Below are 14,460 nucleotides of genomic sequence, written 5' to 3'. Positions count from 1 at the left end.
AATATCCATACTATAGATGGAGGGTTACTTCTGATCTTCTCTTGCCTGGCCCCATTGACTGAACTCTGATTAGCATCTGGAGCATACAGGGGACACTGCTGGAGAGCATCCCTGGTTTAGTTTCATCCCCAAAGAATCCAATTTCCATGCTGCTATCACTCCGTAGTGCAAACCAAAGCCCAGGCAGAGGGGAGAACTGAGAGATTTGCTCTAGAAGTGCAGTCTTAATCTGAGCTAAAACATTAATGTAGGGCCACCTCTAGAAGAATTGTTTGGAGGTGAGTTTCATTTGGAGAAGAATTAGGCTCAGTTAGCAGTTACATTAAAGCTTTGTCTGAATAAAGGGGACGATGAAGATGCATGATGACATCTCTGCTAATTGTAAGGGCACTGATAGTTGAGTGTATTCTCTAGTCCTTAATAAACAAATCGCTAGTCCTCTGCTCAGGGTATTTTAAGGATTGTGGCAACCACCAGATACCATCTGGAATACTCTGCCACTTATTAAGCGCTGTGAAGGTATCTCTTGAAACCTAACACTGTTGCCTGAGGAACTATTTAGAGGTCTCTAATGTAAACTCTGGTGTATGTACTCAACTTCTAAAAGGTAATGCCTGTAAGAATAGGGTATGTTTTCTCAGGACTGCAAAAACATTCAAATACATGAGTGTTCTTTTTTTCCTGACAAAGACATATCCTTGTACAGTGTAAAAATCCGTACTATTTCCAACCTTTGAAAAATGCAGCTGTTGGCCAAAAATTACTATACTAAAGGAAGCTATAAACTGTATGTGCTTAAGGAAGATCTTGTTTCCTGTTATTTTTGTGTACAGATAGTCTCAAAGGGCTGGTGGGCAAATATTTAATGCATGGTCTCTGTTACAGAACTGAACAGATATTAATTAATAACACACAAAGGTATTTTAGAACAACTGTTTTCGTGTATGTATAGCTGATTAAAAGGCTAAATCTTGAAATCCTTATTCAGGCTTTACTTTTTAATGCCTCACTCTATTGCTGACCTCCACAAGGATAACTATTTAACTTAAATTTGAGCAATATGTAAGGGTTCAGCTAGCTCCATTCCAGAGTGAAACCAACGGGAAGGAGCTTCTGCAAGGTTTTCTGTAATAAAGTTTCTATTTATTTGACACTTGCAAAGAAAACTACCAAATTTCTTACCTCCATGAAGCAGGCTGCATAATACAAGTTCTCCCATACCATGAATCCTGTTTAGTACTATGATGACCAAGGCTCCACGCCTCAGGTGCCTCTTTCTTCATTGGCAACATGGATCTAACAGAAACATGAAACCAGAACTAACAAATTCAGCTGTCACATTAGTAGCTAACAAATCCACAGGCTAATGCATTGATACAGTGACTATACCACAAATGGGGACCTCTTCCAAAGATAACATGGTAGGAGCTATATTTTCTTGCCTGATGTCTAGCTGAAAGAGTAGTCAGCTCATCCTTTTTGCAGACATCCAGAGCTTGAAATTGGCCCTCTGATGGATATGAAACATGGTACTGTGGTGGTGCCTGGGCCACTTCCATGAGGAATAAGGAGTGGTGTAAGGCTTGGGCCCGTATAAACTATTATTAGAAGCAGGTAGGAGCAGGGAAGTCATATATTAATTGCAACTCTACAAAGGCAAGATGGTCACATTGTTCCCATTTTTACCAGGCTGTGTATCTTCTTTCCTCCCTCCCAGCCTCAAGCCTCCATTCTCCAGCTGACAGACAACAGATGGACCAGTTACAAAACAGAATGTTTTCCCAGTGGGTAATTTCAGCAGAGAGAGACTTACTCGTTTTTTTTTTTTTGCCGTGGGCAGTGCCAGTGTCACATGGAGTTCGATGAAACTGCTTCACATGCCTCAGCTAGCAGTCAGAGACCTTTCTGCAAGTACTTATATATATAACCAGTGCAAAGGGTATGAAGAAACATTAGTTGATTAGCAGAGAAGTTCTCATACACCTCTCAGACATTGCCCTGAATTGTGTACTAACCCGCTGTCTTGTTTACTGCACAGCTCACTCACCTGTTATTCCAGACTCCTCATAAAATGGATGAGAAAAAGAGTAATTTCTATCAAGGCTTCTGAAAGACCCTAACCATACTGGTCTGAAGCTCTTCCACATTTTAGGGATGATCATTATGTTGTTTGAGCTCATGTCTATCTTCCCTTTCTCAGTACAGTGCTGTTGATAAAGAACTATATGGAGTTCATGTGAGTTATTTTGAGCCATCTGTTCTGGAAAGACCTTTTTTTTTTTTTTCATCAGTCAGGAAATTCACAAAGAGAAATGTTCTGTTTCATTATAAAATTATTGTTCACTAACTAAAGATGACTAACGATGGATCCACATTGGTAAAGATGGATCATTGCTAAGTTTGTAACCAGCAAAGCCTGATCAAGTTTATAGAATATGTAAAAGAAATCCCAACAATGAGAATCTTTCTCATAGATTGAAAGAAAATACCCATTCTCTGGGTAATTCCTCCTAGTTATTTTTTTAAATACATGAAATACTGAACCAGGTTTTTGTATGTAGTGCCTTTTGTTAAAAAAAAAAAAAGAGAGAGAGAGCGTGCACTGTTATTTTAAATTAATTTTAATATGTCTTTCAGGACAGATTAACAAGTGTGGATCCAAAATTTGTCTGAAAAATCTGCATAGAGGGAAAGGTGTAAATATAGTTTGCATATTACTATAGAAATGCTTAATTTCTTTTCTTTCATTTTATAAAGTGCATCACGCCAGATCCGTAAGACCATATGTAGCCAAATTAAAAATTAAAAGCTTCAAAATCCTATACTGTATGTGAAGCACACACCTGAATAGGAAGGCCACGTTATAAAGGTAAGTGTGAGAAAATATGTCAAATACATTAATGTGCATAAGTGACTCAGTAATTGATGCTTTTTAAAAACTATAATCTTTACAACAAACTATACCATTTTAGTAGACATTTACCCTTATTCTTCCATCAAGATATCTAACAGGATGATGCATCAACCAATTTTAGTCATTATTATTGCATTTGGCTGGGGAGAAAGAAGAAATTAAATTCATCACAGTGATTGTTATTAAAATGAAATTCCAAACAATACTAAATAATCCACATGGGAAACAGTCAAAATGAATGCAAATTTACATTAAAAATGTTCTTATTAAGGGTTGTGTCACTCAGTAGACTAAAGAGCTTTTAAATAAAAGCCTGAACTTATTCATATTTAACTCAATGACAATACATATGAAAATCAGTCAGAGAAGAACTTTCATTTAAAAAAAATCCATGCTAGGGAATAAAATGCACAATATTATTTTTACTGTAACAGAGTCAGTCACAGGATAATTGTCTATTGTATGATGCCCATTGACAACAACACTGGGTTTTTGAAGAGTCCTTGAATGCAAAGACTGGCAACTTACTTAATGGAAACTAAAAGATTAAGTGAACAAGAGACAATAAACCCGCGAAAATTAAGCTATGAGAACTAAATTTTTCAATATGCCAAATACTTCATTTAGAGTTGATCATTTAATCCAGTTATTTAGCACACTGAGTGGCTTGTTAGTCATTGTGAACATAGTCTATAAATCAACCAAAGCTTAAACATAGTGGCCATCCCCTAACACAAATGCACTGATAAAGATGAGGCCAAGAAAAGGAATAGGTCTGTATCATCCAGTAAGCAAATGTCATAAGGTTGAGCCACATTGAAATTAAAACCTGATTAGTGTATCTCCAAGCATCTTTATGCTTCATTTACCTCATATAAATGAGGTACATTTCACAGTGCTTGTAATATTCAAGCACTTTTTCAGCACCTTTCAAAAGCGCTTTACAAACATTAAATATGGTCAGAAATCCCATTGTTCTTTCATTATCACACCCATAAACACGCAGGGGGAGTACCTCCTCACCAGTGTAGAGTAAGGAATACAGGACTTGACCCACAGTCCTTAAAAAAGCAGTATAAAAAAGGTAAGGAAGCATTTCTAATCGCCATTTAACAGATTATAAAACAGTAGCAGGGAAGTTAAATGACTTGTCGAAGATGATCAAAGGAGTCATAGCCGGGCTCAGGATTCACAGCTTTGGGCTCTTTTTATTAGACATAAGTGTATTTGATTGTGGTGTAAAGCCACAGTCTGTGGTGAACTGAGGTACGAAGAGACTGCACTGCAGCCAGAGGGTGTAAGAAGAATTCTGCACTACAAGCAGCAATACATCTGTAAGCAGTTAAATTAAGTGCTTACTATGTCCTTATACCAGTCCTTTTGTAATTTTTTCTTAACAGACATGATTTTGAACATTAACAGTTATCTGATAATTGAGCAAACTAAGACAAAGTGGATGAGTGCATGAGATAAACTCTATGGGCTGGAAAGCCCATTGATAGGTTTTTATTTTTCCCTATCTCTGAGGCAAAGAATGTCCTCATTTTGTATCCTTGGAGTTACTATCTCAGAAAAGGGATATATTCACATACAACATAACGGCATTACTAGGGTTGCGATGCCATTTCCACAGCATCTGGAAATGATATAAATACATTGTGTTATAGCTCTCCGAGATATTTATAGAAAAGGAACATTTACTCTGAAAATTCCCTGGTTATGGAATAACTCAGTTTCTAGTATGTTCTTTTCCCTGTACAAGGGGTGGGCCTCAGGCCTTTTGAGACATCTTGAGGTACAACCATTATAAATTTGAAGATCCACAAAGAAATCCAAGTGTATTCCTGGAAATTCTGGGAACTTCTTTGTTGCTTCTCCTGTCCCAACCCTAGCTGCCATACATTCTCCCCTTCTATAAATAGATATTACATTTTGCTGAGGAAGGTCAAAATGTGCAAAGGGTGTAAATACCGCAAAAGTCATCACTAAGTCATGCATTGATTTATTTGTGGAAATCTAGGAGGTGTGGAAGCGAGTGTGCCATACAGAGCTGCAAGTCCCAAGTTCCTCATCAGATACCTACAGTAAAACTTTGGAAATTAGAATCGCAGAGTTAACAAGAAGACATGTCTCAGGTTCACTGAGAAAATACAGTATGCTGTCTTGGCTCCACTCTCCCTATGTGTTTTGTAGCCTGAGGACTCTCTTCACTTCCACCTTCATTCATTTCTTCCCTACTGCATAAAATAAAGACAGCACGTCCAACAGACTCCACAGGGGGTGTCTGCTAATATATAAAATATTTGAAAGAATCATTAAACAGGTCAACTTTTTCCAATTTTGCCCATCTACAGATGTTATCTCAGCTACTAGATCGTTCTCTGTGATAAAAACACTCTAGCTTCTCTCCATTTGTTTTAGTGGGTTATTAAAAAAAAAATCCCAGGTGTATGGAGAATTGTGATAACTGCTTTGCATTGTGTGGTCAAACATACCTACCTAACTTTACTGTATTTTAGGAACTGAAGATGTGTATAATCCAATCACTTCAGTACATGGTATCTGTCTTTTTACTGCCAACTCAAAAACACAGATGTTTTAATACTTGAAGAAATCTAAGCTTTACAATTCTACAGTGACCCAGTAATGATTGGAAAATGTTTTAATATTGGTTTCAGCATGAAGAAGTAACTCTATATGGATGTAAAACACTTTTGAACAGTAACATGGCTCAAATTTTAAACAATCATTTTTTCCTTATTTTGTTAGGAATTTGTAATACTTTTTGAGTTTTTGATGCTGGCCACCAAGTAGATTTTACACTGAATTTACTGAGAGCTTCAAGATAAATAAAATGTTACAATACAGAATATATGTTTTGTTTCTATTCAATTCCTAGAAGAACATGTTGGTTTTAAATAGCATCTCCATTTAAAGAAGAAGCAGTAAGGAACAGATGAACACTAAATTGTGCTTCTCATCACTGAAGTTCTTCGTTTGTTTAAAACAGCTGGATCATTGACTCTCTTGATTTTCCAACTCCGACCCATTTAACTGGGGAGAAAAAAACAACTATTAGAACAATTACTGAGAGTATGCATCAAAATGAACTGTTATCACTTTCATCTTTTCATAATGTTTTAGTACAAACTGGCCAGTTCTGTGCTGAAACAAAATGCCAGGAAAATTTACTGTCAAATATTACTTTACTCCTGCTGTATTGCCAGACTAGAAGTGTAGTACCCTGAAGTTTGACAGCATGGAATAATTATACCATAAACAGAAAGCATCACAGATTGAAGGCCTAATAGAAGGTGAGGCATGTCTGTTGCATGTTCAGTTATCATTATCTTGAGTGATAGGATGTCTAGCTAAATCCCTGCAGAGAGGAAGTGAGAGCTCTGTCTGTAAAGTTTTCTTGCTGTGGAACTGGAAACAGTGATGCACATGTGCTATAATATTGTTAAAAGTAAGGCTTCAACTAAAAACATTATCCCATGGGAGCAACCACCCCAAATACCCTACTATGATTGTTCCACTGCAGTTTTCATTGCCCACGGATACTATAAAACTGACTGGAGGTGGGTCCCCTTTAGCCATCAAACCTCCCAAGGCATGCTAGGGTCCCCTGCCTTCACACTGAGAACTCAAGAAATAAAATAAGGGAGACTTATTTACATATCCCATAAGGCACCTCTGTGTCCATGACCACACACAGGCCATCTGCTGAGTTTCAGGTACTGCTATCAGACACTTTCTAATCCATGGACAACATTGGAATTGCCACAGTTGCAACTAGTTCATACTCCCCGAATCTGACGTTTGAGGTGCTTCATGGAAAATGAAAGTCTACATGCTAGCTTTCTAAGTCGCTATAGTGGAAAATCCCTTCCAAACTCCAGCATTCATGCCACACCTAGCCCCTCCACCTCTTGAACTTCAGTGATTAGTTTTGATGAAAACTGGATTAGCCTCTGGACGCTGGTCACGTTAATACCCTAATTTTCAAAGTGGCAGAAGCAGGCTAAACAATCCCTGGCACCTGTATCTATTATGCAATACATCTCCTCATAATGATAAAAGTGCAAGAGAAGGGGAAAAAAAAGAGAAGTTTATCTTCAAGCAGTGATGCAGGAAGTAATGTGAAAGGAAGAAATTAGCAAAGGGAGGACATTAGACTAACTATGCACTGAAGCGTGGTGCAGAGATCCCTGAGCTGTCACTGACAAAAGGCAGCAGTTTGCCAAGCACAATACATGGCCATCTTTCCTCTGGTTAAGTCCTTGCCAGCAACAGCTTGGGGCTGTCTGCAACACCACAGAACTGCCCACAGAACACTGCCCTTTGCTGCTTCTGAGCAAGTTGTCATTTATCATCATCATCTCAACCGTAGGTGCTTCTGTTGCATCCAGCCCAAATCAGACCACTCCCCGGCTAATGAAATGAGCATTTTCCACAGCTGTTTCTATATGTGGTGCGGCATCCTCATATGTACGTCTGAAGAAAGATTTACCTGGCACTCCAACGTGGTTTTCCACACATCGGATGTAATTCTGGGCCTTGGGTGGGAGGTCCTCCCATTTTCGTGCACCAGTTGTGTCAGTCTTCCACCCGGGCATTGTTTCATACTCTACTTCCACCTTCTGTAGTATCTCCTGATTAGCTGTGGAAGAACATTTTTATCACAGTTGAATTTAGCTGCTCCACCTTGACCTTCAAAGTCTTTTAACAAAATTTGTAATCCGATATATGAAAAAACAGTATTTCTAATGTTGGTAAACTCACTCATTCTTAAGTTAGATTGGCCTCTATTACTGAGGAAGATAACTGATTCAATATAATCCAGTAGTCCAATTTCCTCTTGTCATAACTTTATGATGCACCCTATGTTGTCAGAGGACTACAGTAATATTTTGAGAAAACACAGTATTTTAAGTTTACAGTAGTTCCATTTTTTGGTTCAGATTTGCACATAATAAAGTAGAAATACTTCTGTAGACAAGGCACTACACTTTACCTTTATGGAACAGGGTTAAACCAGGCTTACTAAAAACATCAATGTTTGCAAGCCCCAATAGAATTCTTATTATACTGTTGTCTACAGCTGGAAACTAGTAGCCATGGTGGGAAAGTTGGCTGCTGCCAACCTTCCCCATCCCTCCAGAATACCCCATCTCACAGCAGAGTCACTGTGAAGCAGACAAACAAAAAACTGTAAGTTACGTGTGCTTCTGCAGCGTGAACAAGAAGATGCAGATTCTTCATGGAAGCAGGAAACATATCACTGGAGAAGGTTTCTGCTTGCCTTTGACCTTTTATTAGTTTAAAGAGTTAAACTGAAAGCCCAAAGACACAGCCATCCAGCCTTAAATTCAACAGAAATCTACTGCCCATAGGGTATTCAAAAGTCTTTACTGAATAATAATGTGGTATAGTGCAGGGCATTTTAGACGGAGGTGTGAAAATGAAAAAGGAGTATTTAATCTTGAAAACATCACTCTTGTAAGAAAATTAAGTATTATTTAATTAATATTACTACATCCTGTAAGTTTTAACACAAAGTATATTGAAAGACAACATATGTTTTAATTAACTACCAAGTTATTGCTGTTAATTATAGTTATACGATAGTAGCCTATAATATAGCAGCTGTACTTTGCTTGTATCCATCTCATCTTTACAAAGCTTAAGCACGGCTTTTATTTTTACTTTACTTCATTAAAGGCTACTGCCAATAATACACAGTCACCAACTTAGATCTTGTTGACTTTCAGATTTCTAGCGGAATAATGATGTTGTCAATAAAAAAATCTAATGGAACCAGACAGAGGCTCTAAGACAAGATTTCATTTGCTCTGAACTTCTTGTCATCATTTACACAGACACAAGGTGAACGGAAAATTCTAATATACTGAAACAGTAATCTTTATACTGATACTACAGTTCTGCAAATTTCTATGTGAGGCGTAGCAGAAAAGAATCAAATACAGTTGTAAAAATCAAACAGTCTTTCCTAACATGTAAAACTTAACAGGTGGGAAAGAGAAAAATGAACATAGACATTTAACAACATACCTGGAAAATATGGAATTCTTTTTCCACCCAAATTGTAAGCAACACCAATTTTAATCTCATCAAGGACATCAAGAATATCCAGTTTTGTTAATGCCAAACTGTCCAGAAAAACATTGGATAGAGTTACACATATGATGAATCTTTCTATCATCATCCTCCTTAATCCTTTCCACCTGTTTTTTCTAGTTTTATATTCACAGATCCAACTCAGGCAACCCAGCAAGCAGAAATATGCAAATATATTAAATGATGAACATTGTTAATTGAATTCATGCCTCCGGGAGGAATGCATGACTGAGTTACTAAGATCACAGAATCACAGAATCGCTGAGGTTGGAAGGGACCTCTGGAGATCATCTAGTCCAACCCCCCTGCTCAAGCAGGGTCACCTAGAGCACATTGCACAGGATTGCATCCAGGCGCGTTTTGAATATCTCCAGAGAAGGAGAATCCACAACCTCTCTGGGCAACCTGTTCCAGTGCTCTGTCACCCTCACAGTGAAAAAGTTTTTCCTCATGTTCAGATGGAACTGTCTGTGTTTCAGTTTGTGCCCATTTCCTCGTGTCCTGTCGCTGGGCACCACTGAAAAGAGTCTGGCTCCATCCTCTCGACACCCTCCCTTCAGATACTTGTACACGTTGATAAGATCTCCTCTCAGCCTTCTCTTCTCCAAGCTAAACAGGCCCAGCTCTCTCAGCCTTTCCTCATAAGAGAGATGCTCCAGTCCCCTAATCATCTTTGTGGCCCTTCGCTGGACTTGCTCCAGTAGTGCCACATCCCTCTTGTACTGGGGAGCCCAGAACTGGACGCAGTACTCCAGATGTGGCCTCACGAGGGCTGAGTAGAGGGGGAGGATCACCTCCCTCGACCTGCTGGCAACACTCTTCCTGATGCACCCCAGGATACCATTGGCCTTCTTGGCCACAAGGGCACATTGCTGCCTCATGCTTAACTTGGTGTCCACCAGCACTCCCAGGTCCTTCTTGGCAGAGCTGCTCTCCAGCAGGTCAACCCCCAACCTGTACTGGTGCATGGGGTTATTCCTCCCCAGGTGCAGGACCCTGCACTTCCCTTTGTTGAACTTCATGAGGTTCCTCTCCGCCCACCTCTCCAGCCTGTCCAAGTCTCTTTGAATGGCAGCACAGCCCTCTGGTGTATCAGCCACTCCTCCCAGTTTTGTATCGTCAGCAAACTTGCTGCGGGTGCACTCTGTGCCTTCATGCAGGTCATTGATGAAGAAGTTGAACAAGACTGGACCCAGGACTGACCCCTGGGGGACACCGCTAGCTACAGGCCTCCAACTAGACTCTGTGCCACTGATCACAACTCTCTGAGCTCTGCCATTCAGCCAGTTCTCAATCCACCTCGCTGTCCACTCATCTAACCCAGACTTCCTGAGCTTGTCTATGAGGATGCTATGGGAGACAGTGTCAAAAGCCTTGCTGAAGTCAAGGTAGACAACATCCACTGCTCTCCCCTCATCTACCCAGCCAGTCATTCCATCATAGAACGCTATCAGATTGGTTAGGCATGATTTCCCCTTGGTGAAGCCATGCTGACTACTCCTGATCACCTTCTTGTCCTCCACATGCTTGGAGATGGCTTCCAGGATGAGCTGCTCCATCACCTTTCCAGGGATGGAGGTGAGGCTGACTGGCCTGTAGTTCCCTGGGTCCTCCTTCTTGCCCTTTTTGAAGACTGGGGTGACATTGGCTTTCTTCCAGTCCTCGGGCACCTCTCCTGTTCTCCATGACCTTTCAAAGATGATGGAGAGTGGCTTAGCAATAATGTCCGCCAGCTCCCTCAGCACTCGTGGGTGCATCCCATCAGGGCCCATGGATTTGTGGGTGTCAAGTTTGCTTAAATGATCTCTAACCCACTCCTCCTCCACCAAGGGAAAGTCTTCCTCTCTCCAGACTTTCTCTCTTGCCTCCAGGATCTGGGGCTCCTGAGGGCAAAGATTGATTTCTAAATGCTTGGCTGCTCATACAGGTGCACAGTGTTCAGTTATATCCTTTTAAAATGCAAGGTGACTATGTAAAGTGGCGCTTATTGAACTTGGTTTGGGTGTATACAATGGCATGTCACTTTATCTCACTACTATTAATTATTCCTGTTATTCCTACAGATTCACAACAGCTATGAGACAGACTTATTTACTAAATTCCACTTTTAAAACCAGACTCTGCAAGCATAATCTGGCTTGCTAACCATGTATGAAATACAGTAGGAAAGACCCCAGTTTGACTTCCAGTACTCTGGCTAAGCTATTGGTGTCGGCAGTTTAATGAACCTTTTTCATCTTTCGAATGAACATATTGAGACACAAAAATGGAACATCAAGAGAACATTGTAGCGACCACTGATCAAAGTAAAACTGCATTTTAAAACTTGTCAAATTCTCTAGAAACAATATGCCAGACCTTGGCTGGTAAAAATGTTAATAGGTAAGGATTTAGCCAGGTATGTACCTATATTGTCAATGTTACATTTTTTGCTCAGTAAGGATATAATGAATGCAAAGATTAAAATAAAAGGCCTTTTGGGAAAGAAGCAGCATAGAGCGATTTTTTTTGCCTTTTTTGAAGGCCTCATCTCCACTTGTTTTTTAAATGTCATAGTTACCAGAGCTGACACAGTTTCATTTCTATACAATTGCTACGCTTCCATCAATAAAACAGAAGGAAACAAAATGGCTTCCTAATGCTATTTCCACATAAACTAGAGCTGTGTAAGTTAAAGCAAAATACAAAGCTTAGTAAAAAATTATTTTAAAAGCCTTTTGATAAATAATGCACAAAGATCTTTTTGTATTTTGTTCCTTTATAAGATTATTAGTAAAAACAATACCAGTTAGGCTGCAATTTGCAAGCTAGCAAAATGCCCAGGTTCACGTTTGTATATATGAACATGTTTGTCTGAATGGATGTGTAAGTCTACACCTTACATGAACAGAATTTTACTGAAACTTTTTCAACTTTATCCAAAAAGGCAGATTATTAGTTTTAAATTAACAGTTTATGATAGTTATTCATTTCAGCTCATATCTTTAGCATTAGACAAAAGCTAATTTGATGGCATTATGCACTTAAACAATTCCTTTAAACAGCCACTTTTTCCTGGCAATTTAAAATATATTTTGAATTATAAAATAATTTACCAGCCCAACAACTTGCTAAGTCCCAACTCTCGGCCCACTAAAAGCAACTCTTACAATACAGTATTAGAATACACCTCTGTAGATAAATGGACCTATCAAGATTGGAATGAAAGCTGGGCCAGCTCCTGAACACTCTGCATCATCCCACCTGTTTCACTTGAGGAGGTAGTATGTGTAAATAATGCAGAATTTAGTTCTGTAAGCCTGATCCACTAGAGTCAACAAAAGCCTAAAATCAGTGCACTTTAAATCATGATATAAGTGAATATGAACGCGCTGGATCAACAGCACTACAGTAAACCATTTTAGTGAAAACTAACTGATATATTGATTCATTCTGTATTGGTCAACTGATGTAAGCAAAATGAAATCATAAAAAAAGCATTATCATAATGTTGTCATTTTACTTGATTTGAAAAAAATGTATTAGCAGATAGATATTATTATCAGTAAGACAATTTTCAGTTGCCCACTGTCAATTATTTTATTACTTAAAAGGTAAAACTTTACTGGATTTTCATTAATGTTACCTACATATTTTATTCTGCGAAGCACAAAATAATCAGTTCCAAATGTAGTGCAAAATCTGTGATGCTTACGCAGTGAATCCGTTGATCATATGAGCATATTTCAAAATGACAAGATCTAACCAGCCACAGCGTCTTTTTCTGCCTGTGGTTACTCCCCACTCATGGCCACGGGACTGTAAAAGGTCTCCAATTTCCTAAAAGATAAAAAGGATGCTGGTGGCATTTCACTAAAATAGGTAGAAGTAATAAACAAATAGCAAGAAAAAACTAGTTGGTCAATTCCTTAAAAAAAAAGTTCTGTTTTCTTAAAAGGGGACTTAGTTGGAGAGTAAAGCCCTTGTATCTCAGTCACTACTTACATATCTCAGCCACTGTCTTTCCAGAACACTTATTAAATATGTCTGGTTCATGTTCCAGAGAGACCCTTTCTTCATTTTTCATCCAACAGAAAGATTTCCTTGTCAGTTCAGCCCTGTTTTTTCTTTTAAGAGTCTGTGTTTACTTTCTTTGTCTGGTCTTTAGGCATCTATTGGTTTTGGGTTCAGACTGTAAATTCTTGGGACAAGATCAATAGCCATGGCTAGGACTCCTATGTACTACCACAGTATGAGAATGCCATCTGTTCCCTTTGGGTTGGCAACTTTTGTAGTGTAGAAAGAATTAAGAAGAAATAAACTTTACTCTTACGATTCATGAAACAAAAAGATGTCGCCAATTCATTTGCAGCCATTAGAAAATGGATTTTAGTGACTACATCCTTTAATCAGATTCAGATCAGTGACCTAGAGAATTCTGTGTGCATAGCTCATAATCAATATCTTGAGCTTTCTAGTTTCTTGATAATGAAAATACAATATACAGCTTAAAAGAATCAAAATCTCTCCCTCTTCTTTTTATTGACCAATTTGTGCATGACTGGGCTGATGTACAGACCAAATTTATTCTACAAATCATTTGGAATACAGGCTGTTAAGCACAGAACTGCATCATGTAATTTAAGCTTTCCTGAGATGCATTCACAGTTCTAGCCTATGACAAGGTTTTGCCACTGAAATGCACCTGGAATACAATCTGTAATATAACGTCATCACACTGGTGTTTCCTTCCTTTGAATACAAACGCCTTAAGTTCATCAGGTAATTCTACAGTCTTCATGAGTGAGACTGCTTGGCATTGTTATGGCATTTATTTGTCAGTGGGAAACCCTTACCCTGTTATTAAAACATTCTATTCCATTGACCTTATTTCTTGGCAACTATATATATTGCATTTTGTAACATTAAACCTACGTTAATCTGTTCAGTGGGGAAGGCTCCAATTCCCACCCTAGTTGTATATGCCTTCACCACACCATACACGTCACCAATATGCTGGGGAGGAACACCAAGTCCAGTGCACACACCGCCTATGGTGCAGTTCGATGAAGTCACGAAAGGATACGTGCCTGTCAGAAAAACAAAACAGCACAACCACGTTTCAGCAATGACAGGAAACAAAGACTTTCATTTATTAATTCAAAGGAGATTTTCACCTGTATGTTTTGCAATGAGGAGCTAAAGTAAACTTAAAAAGCAGCCAAAGAGCAAGGTAAATTCTCCTTACTACACACACCCGTTCTGCTTTTAAGAAAACAAACTGAGCTGTTTTTCCCCAGCTTGCTTTCTCCTGTAGTGAATGATATGTATTTATATTTCTGAAACTCCACAGAATCACCCTCAAAATGAAGGACTTTTTCCACACAAAGAATGGACTTACCATTGCATTTTCTATAAGCACATTT

The 14,460-nt window shown here is 38.8% G+C and overlaps 1 protein-coding gene across 2 annotated transcripts in view; it reads right to left on the bottom strand.

The window, feature by feature from the left end:
• Positions 1–2,605: 2,605 nt before the first annotated feature.
• ADSS1 (adenylosuccinate synthase 1) overlaps positions 2,606–14,460 on the bottom strand; it is a 33,565-nt gene continuing 21,710 nt past the window's right edge. The window contains exons 9-13 of one of the 2 annotated variants that reach the window (XM_013940822.2): positions 13,970–14,124; positions 12,750–12,874; positions 8,990–9,087; positions 7,428–7,577; positions 2,606–5,968 (exon numbers count right to left, since the gene is read on the bottom strand). In XM_013940822.2, coding sequence (XP_013796276.1) covers positions 5,916–5,968; positions 7,428–7,577; positions 8,990–9,087; positions 12,750–12,874; positions 13,970–14,124 — 581 coding nt within the window. In that variant the 3' untranslated portion in view covers positions 2,606–5,915. Of the gene's footprint in view, positions 5,969–7,427; positions 7,578–7,699; positions 7,815–8,989; positions 9,088–12,749; positions 12,875–13,969; positions 14,125–14,460 lie in introns of those variants that run through there. The other variant, XR_001292290.2, reaches the window with a different exon arrangement.

This window comes from Apteryx mantelli, chromosome 4, assembly GCF_036417845.1.
Source record: "Apteryx mantelli isolate bAptMan1 chromosome 4, bAptMan1.hap1, whole genome shotgun sequence".
Lineage (NCBI taxonomy): Eukaryota > Metazoa > Chordata > Aves > Apterygiformes > Apterygidae > Apteryx > Apteryx mantelli.
The sequence above is the reverse complement of the archived record's forward strand: the minus strand, read 5'-3'. Positions and strand labels throughout refer to the sequence as shown.